This window comes from Mytilus edulis, chromosome 3 (genome assembly GCF_963676685.1).
Source record: "Mytilus edulis chromosome 3, xbMytEdul2.2, whole genome shotgun sequence".
Taxonomy (NCBI): Eukaryota; Metazoa; Mollusca; class Bivalvia; order Mytilida; family Mytilidae; genus Mytilus; species Mytilus edulis.
In genome coordinates, this window is record NC_092346.1 from 69,775,644 (window position 1) to 69,794,855 (window position 19,212).

Consider the following 19,212-nt stretch of genomic DNA (forward strand, 5'->3'; position numbering starts at 1 on the left):
TATCATTTTAGAACTTAGAGATTTTATTCACCAATGGTTTCTCTTAATCATTTTTTTTCTGATACAGGTATTTACTGGAATATTTGCTGCTGAAGCCTTCCTGAAAATAATAGCCTTAAACCCCATGGAATATCTCAAAGATCGCTGGAATTGCTTTGATATAGTGATAGTTATTTTGAGTTTCGTGGAGTTGGCACTAGAAGGTGTGAAAGGCTTATCTGTACTGAGAAGTTTTAGATTGGTATGTATTTAATATGTATTTAGGGTCAATGGTAAATCTGGCAGAAAATAAAGTCTGACATGAAACATAGCCTTACTGTCTTCCAATGATTGACATACAAACACACTTGTCATAATTTATATTGATATCTTGCAATGTTGATAAGATATCTGGACGTCGTATAATTTATGACATTACGAAAACATTTACACGAATTTTGACATTTTTGGAATGACTATGACATACAATTGAAATTCGATTTCGATGGATTTGACATTAACCATTCAAGACATATTCAGAAAAATTTCCTCAAGGGTATTTATTCTACAGATGATGATGAAAAAACTGTTTGATAATTGTTTTTTAGATTTTATGTCAGCATGTTATATAGTGTAATACCCTTTCTGATCTACAACTCATCAGTTGTCCTTTGACCGAATTCCCTACGCGAGAGTTTCATTAGTAAGCCATTGTTTACAATGCAACTTGTTAAAGAATGTTGTGTGTGAAAGTTTCTAAAATATCCAGATAATATAACTTTTAATTTTGTTTTTATATCAAAATGATAATTTCAGAATGAAATGAAATTTTATAATTTTTATACCTTTCTTATAAAACAATTGAAAGATTTGAACGATAATTACATTTGTGTTCTGTTTTTACTCTTTGTAGCTTCGTGTTTTTAAACTAGCGAAATCCTGGCCGACTCTTAATATGTTAATAAGTGTAGTAGCAAGAACTATGGGTGCGTTAGGAAATCTTGTATTTGTATTGGGAATAGTGATATTTATATTTGCTGTGATGGGTCAGCAGCTGTTTGGGCAGAGCTATGAAAGATATGGAAATCCTAATGAAACCATTGCTAGTTTAAGAGACTCAGAGAGACCTAGATGGCATTTCATGGACTTTTTGCATTCCTTTATGATTGTTTTTCGTGTATTATGTGGAGAATGGATTGAATCAATGTGGGGATGTCAGCGTGTTTCAGGTTGGCCTTGTATTCCATTTTTCCTACTGACGTTTACCATCGGTAATCTTGTGGTGAGTACTTTATTGTAATTGTAGCTGATAAAACGCAAAGGGAGGCAAAAATTACCAAAGTGATATTCGAACTCATACGTCGTACACAAACTGACACTGACATGGCAAAATAAATTAAAAATTACATCAAAAATAGTACACACAACACAATATAGAGAGCTGAAAACTGACAAGAACCCAACTTAATTCAGGATGGTCACAAGTGCTCCGGAAGGGTAAGTCTGCATTCAAATGGCTGTATTTTAAAAATTAAAATATATGGCTGTTTATTACAAAAAGAAGTGAAATAATACATTGGTTTATCATATTAAAGTTTAGTTAATAAAACTGTATTCAAACAAACCAACATCACACATCTGTTATGGAATGTCTACATTAAAGTTCAGAAACGAAATATTACCACAAATTTGAAATGTAATAAACTGTTTACTTACCTTTGAAACCTGCACAGAAATAACAGGTTTCCATTTATGTTCCCTTTTAAAGTCATATGAAACGAGTGTCTGGTGAAAAATAATATTTATTCAATTCTTGAACCAATGCATGTATATATCATAAACTAAATCTTCTTTGCACGATTTTATCCTTTTTACGCATCCTAATCGTATTATCTTAAAACCAAAAAATCTCTCTGAAATATGGATCTAACCAATTATCGTGTTTTGAAACCGTAGTTTACCGATTGTCACCTTAATAAACAACCGACAAAGAAAGATGGATATTGAGCACGTGTATATCATGTAGAATAAGATAATAGTTTATTTCAATGACAGATCCATTGCGATCACTGGATTTTTACGAGAAAAGTCACGATGAGATCATTGCATACGGAAAACATATCGACGAATTGTTCACTGGAAAAAAGTAAAATCACAAAAATACTGAACTCAGAGGAAAATCCAATCGGAAAGTCCATAATCACATGGCAAAATCAAACGACAAACCACATAAAAAACGAATGGACAAGAACTGTCATATTCCTGCAAACAAAGGGTTCTTCTAAATGTGGACAAATTATAAAGTGTTTTAAAAAAAAAGGATATGTACATACGTTTTATAATAAAAACTACCCATTTAGTTATGAAAAACATAGACATTATTTATTTATTTTTTATTTGAAGTTTCATATGACTTTAAAGTAAAAAATCATAAAAGTATGGTCTAAAGATTTAAACACAAACCTTTTGATTTATTTTCATATCCCAAAATCCTATATATCATAGAAATGCCAACTATTTCTCATGTTACGAAAATCTATGTAGAACCTTTAATGAATATTTTTTTCTAGGTATTGAATTTGTTTCTTGCTTTGCTGTTGAGCTCATTTAGTAATGATAACGTAGAACCAAGCACAGCGGAGCCAGAACCCAATAAATTGGCAGAAGCAATAAGTCGTTTTGAAAGGTTTGTATAATTGTGGAGAAAACGTTTTTTTTCTCTCTATCAAACAGTGTATCTATAGGATAAACGGTAGTTTTTGTTCCTCGACTATAGGCCATAGGCCACAACATAACATCTTCTCAAATTTACGACTTTTTTTATAATAATACCCTACAATATAACAGCTATGTATGATAATATTCATTTATTATTCTGTTTTAGAAATTTATTTCAAATAGTTGTCATGACCATCCCTGAACGGAGCTTGTATATAGTATACATGACAACCGTCAATTACCATCAATTTCAGGAAAATTTTAAAGCCTTTTTGAATAATTCTCAAGAAAATATTTCCCTTCGTTTCAAACTGCTTATTATAAATATTAATAACAAAGGTATTTTACCATTTTATTTAATCACAACGCTACAAAATTGACATCCGTTACCTGATGTTGGTACACAAGGGGCCAACAACAAGTCGGGAAAATGTTATATTTATTTTGTCCTGCATTTTTTAGCTATTCTGTTTGTATAAATGTGATTTATGAATCATGTACCAGAGCTGATGAATTGCCTCCGTTTTATCTTTGAAAAAACATCTTGTATTAAATTAAATAGAGTATTGGGATTATTAAAGATTCGAATCTTTTATACATTCATCTTGTTCATAGTTGTTTTCAAGATTAATTTGAATATGCTGTTTTCTTTTCCAACCAGTTTTTATAAAACAAATGTTCATTATTAGATCAATTTTATAACTATTTGTGACTCTCATTTTATATTCACTAGTTTTGTCAATCTTATTTATAATAGTTTTTATATATTATAAAGATTAATCAGTTATAAGTAGGGACTAACATGACTCAAAAGTTTGATTTAACTAACTCTTAAAAAAAAGATAAATTATTGGGGGGCAACATCATACTAAAGACAAAAATGGGATCAGACAAAAACTAGCCACAATATTATACTTAGACTATAATGTTTGGACAGCACGAACATCTTAGAAATGAGAATTGAACTCATATGCTTCAGAAGGGTCATCAGTGCTTTCTTAACTTTTGAAATAACAAGAAATATGATTGATTTCATGTTGAAGACATTCACAAAGAAAAAAAACGACGCAGCATTTTATTTTTAAACAATCGTGTTTGATAATTCCATTTTTTGCTCACCTGGCCCGAAGGGCCAAGTGAGCTTTTCCCATCACTTTGCGTCCGGCGTCCGTCGTCGTCCGTCGTCGTCCGTCGTCGTTAACTTTTACAAAAATCTTCTCCTCTGAAACTACCAGGCCAAATTTTACCAAACTTGGCCACAATCATCATTGGGGTATCTAGTTTTAAAAATGTGTCCGGTGACCCGGTCAACCTACCAAGATGGCCGCCATGGCTAAAAATAGAACATAGGGGTAAAATGTGGTTTTTGGCTTATAACTCAAAAACCAAAGCATTTAGAGCAAACGGGGTAAAATTGTTCATCAGGTCAAGATCTATCTGCCCTGAAATTTTCAGATGAATCGGACAACCCATTGTTGGGTTGCTGCCCCTGAATTGGTAATTTTATGGAAATTTTACTGTTTTGGTTTATTATCTTGAATATTATTATAGATAGAGATACACTGTAAACAGCAATAATGTTCAGCAAAGTACGATTTACAAATAAGTCAACATGACCAAAATAGTCAGTTGACCCCTTTAGGAGTTATTGCCCTTTATAGTCAATTTTTAACCATTTTTTGTAAATCTTTGTAATCTTTTACAAAAATCTTCTCCTCTGAAACTGCTGGGCCAAATTAATCCAAACTTGGCCACACTCATCATTGGGGTATATAGTTTAAAAAATGTGTCCGATGACCCGGTCAACCAACCAAGATGGCCGCCATGGCTTAAAATATAACATAGGGGTAAAATGCAGTTTTTGGCTTATAACTCAAAAACCAAAGCATTTAGAGCAAATCTAACATGGGTAAAATTGTTCATCAGGTCAAGATCTATTTGGCCTTAAATTTTCAGATATATCGGACAACCCGTTGTTGGGTTGCTGCCCCTGAATTGGTAATTTTATGGAAATTTTACTGTTTTGGGTTATTATCTTGAATATTATTATAGATAGAAATAAACTGTAAACAGCAATAATGTTCAGCAAAGTAAGATTTACAAATAAGTCAACATGACCGAAATGGTCAGTTGACCCCTGAAGGAGTTATTGCCCTTTATAGTCAATTTTTAACCATTTTTTCGTAAATCTTAGTAATCTTTTACAAAAATCTTCTTCTCTGAAACAACTGGGCCAAATTAAACTAAACTTGGCCACAATCATCATTGGGGTAACTTTTTTAAAAAATGTGTGGCGTGACCTGGCCAATCAACCAAAATGGCTGCCACGGCTAATAAAAGAACATAGGGGTAAAATGCAGTTTTTGGCTTATAACTCAAAAACCGAAGCATTTAGAGAAAATCTGACAGGGTTTAATTGTTTATCAGGTCAAGATCTATCTGCCCTGATGTTTTCACATGGATCGGACAACCCGTTGTTAGGTTACTGTCCTGAATTGGTAATTTTAAGGAAATTTTGCCGTTTTTTTTTATTATCTTGAATATTATTATAGATAGAGATAAACTGTATACAGCAATAACGTTCAGCAAAATAAGATCTACAAATAAGTTTTACATGACCAAAATAGTCAATTGACCCCTTAAGGAGTTATTGCCCTTTATAAATAAATTTTAACATTTTTCATAAATTTTTGTAAATTTTTAGAAAATATTTTCCACTGTAATTACTGGGCCAAGTTCATTATAGATAGAGATAATTGTAGCAACAAGAATGTTCAGTAAAGTAAGATCTACAAACACATCACTATCACCAAAATACAATTATGTCATGAATTTATCCGTGTCCATTGTTTAATATGCACAAGACCAAGGAGAGCGACACAGGCTCTTTAGAGCCTCTAGTTTTATGATGGATTCAAAGTTTAAATTACAAATATAAAATAAAGAAAAATAAAAAATGAGACAAAATGACAAATATTCAAACAATTATTGAATATTACAATAAGCCAAAAATATACCTGAAGTTTAATTATAAAAGTGACAAAATGTGAAACAATTCCATAGAGACAACAACGGCTTCATATATATTTCAACAATGAACAAGTATAACATACAGCAATCAATACCAAACACTACATAACAGGTTATATCACCGATAAGTTACAACTTTAATGACTCTTAACCAAACTCATTCAGAATATATGTTAAAATAGGCATTTATGTGTTTTTTTTTCACAACTGCTAAATCAATAAAAACAATTTTATACTATTTTTTTTTTACTTTAGGTTTTTCAGATGGATTAAAGTGAAAACAATAGTGATTGCAAAAAGTATAAAAGGTCGGTTGGTGACAAAACCTAAACCTCCAGCCTTGCCGCCATCATCACCAGAAGTATCCCGTTTTGATATGAACGGAAAAGACAGCATGGTTGATGGTCATCAAGTCATTGGTATTAATGGTTCCATAGATCCTCAGAACTTTGATGACCATCCCAAACTAACAATACAAGACACAGTGACAGGTCATTCTCTAACACACTTCCTTACATCACTTCCGTTGTACCTGTCTTTTGTATCTTTCTTTTTACCAGCTCTCTCTCTCTCTCTTTTTTTTTTTATATGATTGTATTTTCCAATTGACCTATTTGGTTAGACTGCAAAATTCTAATATCAAATTAAGCCTATAATCATATTTATATAAAAATCAAAACTCTGTTGACATTACCAATGATGTACTTTAATAAGATAATGGAAAACAATAGAGATAACACCTAAGAACAATAAGACGAAGAAAGACAAACGACTAAGACCGTAGACAAATCGAATAGAAAAGTAACAGACCACAAAACACTACATTGAGATTTAGACACGCGAATTTCACCATTAAGGTTAACCAATATTTATATTTCCAATTTCGTATCTCCTTGAAATATATATAAACTTTAAGTTCATTCTTTTCCTGTTGTGTTTAAATTGAAAACATTAAATTATTACTAGATCAAAGATTAAAATGAACTGGGTTTCTCTAGAAAAGTCGATATATAATTCTTCTAAATACCACTATCTGTCTGAATAAAGAAGAGTCGTTCGATAAAAATATGATATAGATGACAATATAACATTATTTGCCATAATAGATTCCCAAAATTAAAAAAAAAAGAACATAGCCAATTACCTTTATGATGGAATTTATATTGCTGTTAAAACATAAATATATAAAACTCATAAAAGATACAAGAAGTTTAATTTGTACGGCAGACGCGCGATTAGTCCTCAAAAGATAAAGGAGTAAGAAGTGTGATTGTTGTTTGGCGGGAGTGGTATCTTTCCATAAATTGGTAAAATTTGAGAAATTTGAATGAACTGAAAGATCTGATATCCACATGTGTTCGCCTGTTTATGTGAATGGTTATTCTCTATTCGTATTCAGTTTATATGAGATGATTATCGCTATATAATCCGGATTCCAGTACATCATTTATAATCTGTTAATGTGGGTAACATTTAAAGTAAAATTCAAACTAAAATGTTACTGAAACTCACTGTAAATGAAGTGTTTCTCTCCACCTATTTCAGTTTATTCAACATTCGGACCACATTGCAGTTAATATCATCAAAACAACCTGGTCAACTAGTCAGACATCTTAACGTATCAAATATATATGCAATGTCCACTCGCTTAATTTATGGATCTATATGCACTTTACCGCCCAGTGTGTTTTCTAGCTTGAAATACTATATAGTTTCTTTTTCACTGATTTCATCTGGAACAACGTTCCATGTACATTTTGTTTCTTTTTATATCGAGAATAATTGTATAACTTTTATATAAGTTTTTTTTTACTTTGGCGGCCTTGCGACACACATAAGTAAAGCCAGCAGTAATATATCGCTGTTCAAAATTCATTAATCGATTAAGAGACAAAAATCCGAAAAACAAACTAAAACCGAAGTAAATATCAACTATAGGTTCACCGGGAACACTAAAGTGCAACAAAAACAAACACAAACATATATAGAAACGAACAACTAAATAACAAATGCTTTGTTCCTGACTTCGTATAAGACATTTAAAGAAAAAGGGTTGGTTGAACCTGATGTTATGACTAACCAAACCTCCGGCTTATACGACAATGTTAAAACATATCGCCAAAATAAGATGGATTGCTTGCTGATGACAGTAAATTTTTGTAAAGTGTCTTTTATGTCTTTGTGACTGATGGTAAATGAAAGTGAAAATGCTAACACACATTTAACTATCAAAACTAGTACACACTAACAATCAAAGGACATGACTGAAAATATATGTGATAATATAAACTGTTAAAAAACTGTGTAAACTATTTGAGATAATTACGTGTTTTGAGACTCAATTCTTCTTTTCACTTTATTTATTTGACTAAAGGAAGTCGTCTGATCAAATCAATCGTGACATTTTTTCCATTGAGTCTCACATTCCAGGGTAGGTAGTGCATACATAGCAGAATATATTTGCCATGTTGATACATTAGGTTTCTCTTCGTTTCGATTTTATGCGATTCCACCTGGTGATATTTTCTTTGTTTGTCAATTCAAAATGAATTTATAAAGTTTTTTTGTACATTGGAAGCCTTTTATATTACTTATACGAATATACAATGTTCTTTGATAATTGTTTCATATGTAATTAACTATTTCAATACAAAATACGAGTAATATAGCCATTTCTATCATTATGTTTTAGTTGAAATAATAAATGGTGGAACCCCTGATACCATTGAAGGTGATAATGTAAGTATTCAAAATTATCATGTAAATACAAATCAAATAATTAAAATAAAATAGGAACATATAATGATAAAAATTATCAATTGCATTTAATACAATTTATAGAACAATTTATTTATCATTTTCATTTTTGTTGAAATAACAAAAATTATTATTAAATCTAAATATACGTCTTTGAATTGTTGATGATGATGAATATTGCATAAAAGTTTACAGTTGTATTATATGTACTTATTCATTCTTAATGTTTTGGCTTTCATGTGTATTTTGCAAAACATAGGCTTCAACAAAATCTGCCAGTCGAGCCTCTTCCATCAAAAGTAGGCATTCAGATGATTCTAAAAGTCTTAGTAGTAGCTCAACATCAGATGACGAAGACTCTAAGAAAAGCGTAAAGAAAGTAGACGCAACAGGTGAACCAGAAATAAACGATGTTGAGGCTGTTTTTGCTAACCAGCCAGATGAATGTTTCTGTAGCATCTTCAGAAGGAACTGTGCATGTTGTATTCGTTGTGAACACACAACAATTGGAAAAAAATGGTGGTCCCTTAGATGTAAAGCTTTCGCTATGGTGGAACATAAGTATTTTGAAACATTCATCATAACAATGATCCTTGCAAGTAGTTTAGCCTTGGTAAGTAAAATGGTCGATTTATTTTGATTTATTTCATATGCTGAATTTCATAGATTTTAATAAAAATAAATGTAAAAAAAATAAAAAGCTATATAAAAAGATGTTGTAGAAATGCCAATGAGACAACTCTCCATCCAAGTCACAATTTGGAAAAGTAAATCATTATAGGTCAAAGTTCGGTCTTTAACACGGAGCCTTGGCTCGCATCGAACAGCAAGCTATATAGGGCCCCAAAAATGACTAGTATAAAACCATGCAAACTAAAAAACCAACTGTCTAATCTATGTAAAAAAAAAAGAGTTAGTAGAAACATTTATGAACCACATCAACAAGCAACAACTATTGAACATCAGATTCATGATTCAGGCCATGTGCAAACAAATGCAGCGGGTTGAAACGTTTTGATAGGTTCCAACCTTCACCCTTATATGATACAATAGTGTAGCATTGCAACATAGAAAGACACAGCTCTTTGTGTGTAAATTAGAAGATAACTGTATTGTATTTTAAGCTCCGATGGCATTAATTGGGGATTTGATTGTCGCAAATTAAGTTTACTTGCGACGCGTTAGCGGAGACAGTAAACGGATGTTTGCGACCATCAAATCCCCAATTGATGCCATCGGAGCTGAACATACAATATTGTTATCTCCATTCTAATGAAACTGACAGAAAACAACGTTAAAACATGTATTTAAATTATGTCATATGCCGTCTGCGCTTGCGCGTACGTCCAGTAGCATCAATTGAAAAATTGATGCCATGTAAATAAGTGACGTTATCCAATCAAAATGAACGTTACAAACGTTGTTGCATTAGAATGACGAATACCATTTTATATGCATTAAACTACGCTCTAAATGTTCTGAGAAATTGTAAATCAAATGAAAATAAAAGTTTAATAAATTCACACGACCTCCTGTATCAATAAATTTCCTCATTAAATGACAAATGTGTAAAATAGAATATTAAGGTTTTTTTGTTGTATGTCGTAATATAAAAATGTACACCAATGAAGAAATTCTACAATAGTACAATCACTGTTTTGACAGTAAATGTTAATATGTTATTAGTGATTTGCGATCAAACAGGACAATATAATTCAAGCTCACTATACGAAAAGATGTTGGAATGGTAGGCTCAACTTCAGCTTTTACACACATTATTTTTTCGTTTGAACGTTTATAAAGTAAGGATGCATTAAAGTAACCCAATTTTATAAGATAAATAATTTTATTTATCCGTTATTTTAGGCTCTTGAAGATGTATATCTGCGTGAACGTCCAGTGCTGAAGGAAGTTTTGAATTACTTTGATAAATTTTTCACAGTCATCTTTATATTAGAAATGTTGCTAAAATGGGTTGCATTTGGATATAAAAAATACTTTACAGATGCTTGGTGTTGGCTGGATTTTGTAATTGTTTCTGTAAGTATGCACTCTTTTTCACACGGAATATTATTCACTTTCAATACATATATGTTCAACTTCGTACTTTATTTGGCCTTTTTAACATTTTTTTATTCCAGCGTCACTGATGAGTCTTTTGTAGACGAAACGCGCGTCTGGCGTAAATATGAAATTTCAATCCTGGTATCTATGATGAGCTTATTCTACTTCTTTTAAAACGAAGCAATACTTCGAATGCCATAATCACAATTATTCACATTAGTCCATCAACGTATCTGTTAAGGCTTTGCGTGTATTGACGCAAGTGGGGATATATGTTCATATTTATAACAATAACAGATCCATTATGAATTTGTCCGCTTTTTAAGTTCGGAAATAATCTCATCATAGATACCAGGATTAAAAATTTGTATTTGCACCAAACGCGCGTTTCGTCTATATAAGACTCATCAGTGATGCTCGAATAAAAAAGTTTTAAAAGGATTAATAAAGTACGAAGTTGAAGAGCATAGGACCAAACATTTCTAAAAGTTTTGCCAAACACAGCTAAGGTTATCTATTCCTTAGGTAGAAAAGCATTAGTGCTTAAAATTTCAAAGATTTGTAAACAGTTAATTTATAATTATGACCATATCAATGATAATTCATGTCAACACATAAGTGATATCTACTGGGCTAATGATACCCTCGGGGAATAAACTCCATCAACAGTAGCATAGACTCATTGGTTGTGTATTGAGTTGTTTTTTCTCTTCGACGATTGTTGAGGACATGGTGTTATCTTTTAAGTTATTTAACTTCATATTGGCTTTTCAATAACCCCTTAGTACATTTATTTATGGTTTTTTTTTAAGGAGAACGTAGTAGTCAGCAAAGGAATATATTGAAATAAAATTCACAGTAATTATTTTACTGCACAAGATGCGCATTTCGACAATAAATGTCCCATTAGTGATGTTCAAGGCAAACATATTTGAAAATCCAAAGGCGCCTTTCGTCTGGATATTGTGTGAAGTTTGTTAATTATAGAAATGACTAACATCTTATACTTCTTTATAGATATCTATCATAATGTTAGTTATTGAGAACTTGCCACAAGAGCCGGGACAAAAAGGTGACGGTGTAGGTTCTTTAAAGGCCCTGAGAACATTAAGAGCACTGCGACCACTGCGTGCTGTGTCTAGATGGGAAGGAATGCGGGTATGTTTATAGCTTTCATTAGAATTTCGTATGGTTTTATTATAAATATTATGAAATGTATGTACATGTATTTACATTTAATTAGCAGTCTATACCAAAAATAATATGTGTATGTAAGATCTTGGTACTTATAAATGTAAGTTTAAATATGTTATGCGTGGATACAATTCAAGGGTTCTTTATATAAATTGAACGTTTCCCATATGACTGTACTTTGATATTTATATGTATAAGGCAATGAATGTTTTCATTCCGTAATTCACCAAGTTTTACTTTTTCAAAACTTAAAGATATGGAATTTATGTTTGATCAAGGTACTGTTAGTATTATGTCCAAAGTGTTCCGATACAAAGAGACAAATTGGTTTAACCCTATCCATCCATCCTTACGTGTCCAAAATAAGAGACAAGTTTTGACCGCTCACATCCTTTGGTAGTTTGGAGCTAGAACTGATTATTTTATATTGCGTTACCTGAAATAAAAAAAAAGTTTTGAATATTGTCATGTTTCTGATTTTTGTGTAAATTTCTACTACGATAACAGATAACATATTAAACGTAATCTAAAAAAAGAAAAGAATGCAAGGTACTTGGTCTTATGACAATACTCCGTTTACATTTTTCCATATGAATCTGATATTATTCACGTCTGTGTGTAAATATGGTTTATAGCATATCATGATATCTCTAGATTTCTGTCAAGATTCCAAAGTGACAGGATGTTGAACGTTTAATGTATATTTTGTTATTACATTTTTCCTCCAGTTATCTCTTACTCTTTTAAAGCTTAAATTTTTACATAATATAGACTTTTTATTCATAAATTAAAGGTTTGCATATTATCAAGCACATTTATGTTTTTTCCTTAGTTTTACTTAACATTTGACAAAAAATTGATCTTAGGAATTTTCCCCTCTGTGACGAAAAATCAAGTAGTTCACCTTTGTCATTTCACATAAAATGAAGTAATTGTTTTTAACCATTTTGTTATCATAAAGGAATATTTCAGAAACTAATGTTTTCGGAACTACCTTCATTAATAACAGTTGCTAGTTAAAATGATATTTACCGTCCACGAAGATTTGTTTCCACATGTAAGAAAGTATGAAGTTTGAAAAGAAATCAACAATATATTTTCCACGTACCAATGAAGAAAAAACAAACATTCAATTATAAACATGAAGAAAGGTACACATTTATTTGGATACTGTTTTACTTTAGTGAGAGTATGATTAGTGGGAAATTACCCGTTTTAATCGTATTCATGTCTTTTTTTATATCGGTAAAACGATTTGGCATTGTTGTTTTGGTGTTTTTTTCAGGTTGTGGTGAATGCATTGATAAAAGCTATCCCATCCATTGCAAATGTGTTGTTGGTGTGTCTTGTCTTCTGGCTGATCTTTGGAATCGTTGGAGTCCAATTCTTTAATGGAAAATTTCACAGATGTGTTGATGCAAACGATATAAGATTACCACAGAACATAGTAGCTCATTATAATGATTGTATTAGAAATATGAATGAAACCGGCTACAAGTGGGTCAATCCAGATGTCAATTTTGATACTGTTTATAATGCATATCTGGCCTTGTTTCAAGTGGTAAGTTTTTTTTATGTTAACCTTTTATATCTTTTTCGTCTTCTTATTTTCAATATCATTATTATTATTATTATTATTATTATCATTATTATTATTATTTTTATTATTACATTAAAGTTTTCATTTTTTTTTTTTTTAAATGATACATTCAAAATAAACTTAGGATAGGAAGGTATGTCATGTCAAAAAGTGACAAACAACTTTTATTTTGAAAATTTGTATCACCACGGACAATTTGAACCTTAGTCTCTCTCGTGTCAAGTTAAGTATATAATATTCATTTTAAATGAAACTAGAAAAGCAAGATGTTTTTTAATTTTTGTTATTTTACTTTTTATGTATTATAGAGTTTTCGTCCTCAATGCTCTTCAACTTCGTACTTTATTTGGCCTTTTTAACTTTTTTGGATTTGAGCGTCACTGATAAGTCTTTTGTAGACGAAACGCGCGTCTTGAGTATATACTAAATTTAGTCCTGGTATCTACGATGAGTTTATTTATATTCACATAGAAATATGGGACGGTATGGGTGGTATTTGTTGATTTGTTTGAAAGATGATAAAATAATGGAATGTTACTACGACAAATTTTCAGTTTGAAAATCGAAACATACTAGACAGATTTTTCCAATATAATTTAATTGTCCATTCCCCTTCGTTTAAGGTGGTATAGGTGTCTAAAATAAAAATGATAGATTTTTCTTAAACTTAGCACAGTTGATCTCTACAAGGTATGTAGCAAAAATGCATTACAAAATGTGGGTCACCGGCTATATAAGAAAATTACATGAACCTTAAAAAAAAATCAGCTTATTTTGTATAGATATACAGGGAAATTAGTCACCTTCTAAGCTTAAAGTCATATTTTCATTAAAAAACAAATGATAGAAATTTGATATATTTTAGAGATGAAGTGTTGATGTTATAAGCTTTTAAAAAACCGGGGAAAAACATATAGGTCAACGTGCATATAAGAAAGAAAAATATCATTTTATTTCCGTTTCCATGGAAACTTTACCGATATTTCTTGAAAATATTTAATTCAGCGATAGTTACAGGCCCAAATGGTGCAATTTTATCAATGTTTTAAAATGGTGTGAAGATGCAAGAATATAGACTTTAAAAAACACTAATAAAAAATGCTTGCTATGGACACAAATGAAACAATCACATTAAAGTTGGTAATCTTGTCCCTATATCAACATGCAAAATGAAAATACCCATTTAAAAATGCCGTTACATCAGGCCTTGAAGGATTATTGTTAAAGAGTTCGAAAAAACAATGAAATAAATGCACTATCGAGGAAAAATATCTGTATTAATGCTTTGTTATGGGAATTTAAATAATTTAAATGCCAACATCCCAAAATTCGAAAAAAGAATTCCCGGGTTCCGAAGGATCAATCCCGAAATCCCCAGTTTAAAAACACCTGATACCGACGTCCCGTAAAGACTTGCCCCTGTTGTTTCTATGTAAACAAAAAATTGGGGAACTTTCTATCTTTCTATTGATGTTTAGCTTGTTGTATCGTAAACTGCACAGTATGATTCTTTCATTTTTGACAGGCAACATATAAAGGATGGACTCTTATTATGGATGATGCCATAGATACTCCAACAGTAAGTGTATCTTTTTTTTTAAACAATATACAATATTTCTTTTTATATCTTACATTCCCCGAAATCAGTTGCCCAATTCAAAATCTGAAAATTTTCATTGCAAGTTTATTCTTAGGTTATTGCGTTTAAAAAAGGTTTATAAAAGGATGCAATCGACTGCAATCAAAATGTCTTTCAAAACAGGCTTTAGATGACCTCCTTCGTCAACTTTTGATTTTACCTGCTGTCATCGCAACTTATCTTTATTTGGAGTTCTCTCATGTTTCCACTTCCGGTGACTGTCATTTTGTTTCTTGTGGGTTTTTTTCTTTCGTCAAGTAACCATTGAACGAAACATTAATAATTGTTAGACAAACGTAAAAAGATGGTCGATTAATACTTGTAATTAATGTTACCAGCAAGCAGGACTTAAATATTTAAACAAAAAATATATTTAATTGTAACATTCCCAAAGTTATATCTCTATAAGATGAAACATATAGTTCATAACTGGGAACCAGTATGTACGCAAAATTAATTATCTATGAATATTCCTTATCTCCCCAAAGAGGGGTGGTTTGAGAAACAGCTGTATTTATATATGCAACATATACCGGAGTGTTGAGTGTGTTTAAGACGATGTTTCAAAAACTTTCAGATCACTTTTGATTGATAAATCTTCCAATTAATATCCAATCTAATTACAATACAGAAGTTGTTAATGTACAGTGGTCAAGTAAATCAAAGAGTAGACTGATTAGTTAAATAAGTTTCCTTATCTTTTATTTTGATTAATCCTTACATTTAATTGGATTCAACGTAGAGCAGCATAGACAAGTTTGTGAAAATATCATATAAACATAAAACAATGTTTGATATAAAATAAACAAAAGATATAATAAAAATAGTCAGTTTTAATATATCTGTATAGTTATTATACATGTACATATAAGATTTAGATGGACCATTATTTTGTAAAATAAAGTACAGTATTTGTGATCATTAATTGTATATTAAAAATGATTATTAGAGATGTGAACATTAGACAAACTTTACATTTTATAACTAGTGGGATTAGATAGGAAAATATTATACTGATAGCTGGTTCCCTATGTTGGCGGACTAATGTTTCATGAAACAGACTGGATATGGATCAAACTCTTCCGGACGAATAGTTCCGATACCTAAAAAAACCAATTTAAACAAGATTCTTTACGTCTGGTGGAAGATCCGGGCAACATTTAAAACAAGACCTGTTACAATACAACCATCTTTAAATGAAAACTTTGTATTATTTGTTTTCGAAAGTTTAACATGTAAATTCAAGTAAGCAAATCATTTTGTTCAACGGAAATAGGAGAAATTCTTTGTAACACAACCAGGAGACAGATCTGATAAAAAAGGATAATCATCTGTCGAGGATTTGTTTTTCTCAGATTTGCAGTAATATTTTTGGTATTGCATTATTATTTAAAAGCCTTCTATAAATATTTGTTTCTTGATAATAGATGAGATATATTTGTTTTTTTCAGGAAATCGGTTACCAACCTGGTACTGAGATCAATGTCTATATGTACCTGTATTTTGTCCTGTTTATAATTTTTGGGTCATTCTTCACATTGAATCTCTTTATTGGTGTCATCATTGAGAATTTCAATCAGCAAAAGAAAAAGGTATGATAAAATGTCGCCAATGGAATACTTATTTGTAAACAGACACTCAGTTGTCTTATAAAGCCTGTTCAAAATATTGATGCTTATTTATTTCCTTGTTTACCCAATTTATTTCAATAACATTCAATAACTTTGAAGAATAATTTGTGAAAGATTGAAAAAATTATTATTTCAGTCATACCCAAACCCAACTATATATCTTAAAACTAATGTAAAGTTTTACAAATGTATTTCGACATAGAATAGAGGATAATTTTATTCTATGGTTGTATATGTATTCATAAATATGATCATTGATTGCATTTATTCGTTTGCCATGTAAACAGTAGTTAGTTTATAAATTTTCACATGTACCCTTTGGCAACTGATTTTTCCAAGATAGCGAAATTTTTATTATGAATATTCCTATGACGATATTTCCGTTACACAGTTTGAAGGAGCAAGAGCTTTTTTCCTCATGTTTTTATTTTATTTTTTTTTTTTTTTTTTTTTGGTAATTTGCATAACACAATAATAACCTTTTCTATATATCAACTTTTTTACCAACTGGAATAATGCATTTCAAGATAAAAAAAAAAGGGGGCTCTTTAAGGTAGCACAATACAAAGATTTTTCATCCCCAATCAGACATCTTTAAACTGATGTAATTCCACTCATCTTTCTTTAAATTTTATAAATGAGGTACCAAAAGAAAGCAGAAGGATTAATCTTTGAAATTGTGATAATTTCATTATGACATAATAATTACATAATTAATTGTTATGTAATTAGTTGCCATATTGTGATGTCCATACTTGAATGAATTTAGCTTCTTTGTTATTCATAGCATCCCAAATTTTTTCATAGATTCTTGCTCAACACAGTTTGACCTCCAAAACTGTGTCTCAGATTTTTCCTATTGTATTTCATTCTCTCATAAATCTTCAATGAAGTTTGCAACATCAATTCATAAGAGACCACTAAATTCAATTGGGTATTAAATTTATTCTATTGATGTTTTTGGAAATCTGAGACACAGTTTTGGAGGTCAACCTGTGTTGTACAAGAATCTATAAAATATTTTGGGATGCTGTGAAGAACAAAGACGCTAAATTCATTCAAGTGTGGACATCACAATATAGCAACTAATTACATAATAATTAATTATGTAATAATTATGTCATAATGAAATTATCACAATTTCAAAGATCAATCTTTCTTCTTTCTTTTGGTACCTCATTTATAAAATATAAAGAAGGATTAAATGAATTACATCAGTTTAAAGTTGTCTGATTGGGAGTTAAAAAATCTTTGTATTGTGCTACCTTAAAAAGTAATAATTTTAAAGGGGAATTAAAAAAACATGGTAAATGCTTTTTTGAGTCGTTGTTGGTTTATACGACGTTTTTGTAGGACAAGGGTTGGATTCTCATGAAACAACATTATCGTAACTTCATAAAAAAATAATCAATCTGGGCTAATCATGGCCTATCTGCAAAATGTCTTGTAGAAAAAATTGATATAACTTTATACTTGTTGATACATAATAGAAAGGTTCAACTCTCATCACAATATTCTTTTTTAATCATGCTCATAATTTGTTTCATATTTAACATTCAATAATTTTGTTTTATAAATCATTGTCTTATAGGAGAAGGTACAAGTATTGTTTTATCACACTTTTTTTTTATTACATTTGCACCATTATTGAAAATGTTTATATCCCGAAAAAGGATGTTTATGATACAATGAAATTATAGGCCAATAAAAGAGTACATGTTTTTTTAAATGTTGAACATGTTTGTTAAACCGCATAATTGAGCATTTAAAAGTAGATTTAACAAAAAAAAGTCAGTAATAAAATAGTCTGAAATTAGTATGGCGTTCACTATCACTGAACTAGCATATATTTGTTTAGGGGCCAGCTGAAGGACGCCTCCGGGTGCGGGAATTTCTCGCTACATTGAAGACCTGTTGGTGACCTTCTGCTGTTGTTTTTTTTCTATGGTCGGGTTGTTGTCTCTTTGGCATATTCCCCATTTCCATTCTCAATTTTATGTAAATAAAATGAAAATTAGAGAAAGGTCAATTATGGTTCATATACAAAAGAAATAATTATACAATGTATTATTCAAAACAGTCGGTTATAATGGTCTTACTTTAAATGACTATACAAATTGATGATTTTGAAATTCTTTCATTACTAATCTATATACACAAAAAACACACCGGGGAAAAAACCTTTGTTTTTATCTTATTATAAGTAGAACAACATCTGTATGAATTACACATTGTGAATTTTATTTTATTTTTGTTGGATCTGAACAAATAAAATGATAATAGATTAGAAGTGCCAAAGCTGTTAAAGCTTCTAGATTTACATTATTTATTTTTGGAGAAATAAGGGTAAACAAAATGTTCTGGTCCCTAAAATGTAAAAACGGTAGTTTCGAATGACAAATTAAGCCTATATATTTAATTTTAACTTACGACCAGTTTTAATTTCCTATTTTATTCAGTTGCAGGTACGTAATTTGGTTTGGAAGCAAAGTTCATATTAACATGCTGTTTCTCGTTTGTCGTTTTTTTTTTATATATTGATTAGACCGTTGGTTTGAATGGTTTTACACTAGTAAATTTGGGGACACTTTAAAGCTTGC

The 19,212-nt window shown here is 30.6% G+C and overlaps 1 protein-coding gene across 3 annotated transcripts in view; it reads left to right on the forward strand.

The window, feature by feature from the left end:
* Positions 1-19,212, forward strand: part of LOC139517278 (sodium channel protein para-like) — a 111,012-nt gene that overhangs the window by 78,908 nt on the left and 12,892 nt on the right. For all 3 annotated transcript variants that reach the window (XM_071308175.1, XM_071308177.1, XM_071308176.1), the window contains 11 exons: positions 68-241; positions 893-1,261; positions 2,550-2,665; positions 5,983-6,218; positions 8,420-8,466; positions 8,744-9,097; positions 10,351-10,524; positions 11,566-11,706; positions 13,028-13,303; positions 14,868-14,921; positions 16,433-16,573. In XM_071308175.1, coding sequence (XP_071164276.1) covers positions 68-241; positions 893-1,261; positions 2,550-2,665; positions 5,983-6,218; positions 8,420-8,466; positions 8,744-9,097; positions 10,351-10,524; positions 11,566-11,706; positions 13,028-13,303; positions 14,868-14,921; positions 16,433-16,573 — 2,082 coding nt within the window. The remainder of the gene's footprint in view (positions 1-67; positions 242-892; positions 1,262-2,549; positions 2,666-5,982; positions 6,219-8,419; positions 8,467-8,743; positions 9,098-10,350; positions 10,525-11,565; positions 11,707-13,027; positions 13,304-14,867; positions 14,922-16,432; positions 16,574-19,212) is intronic.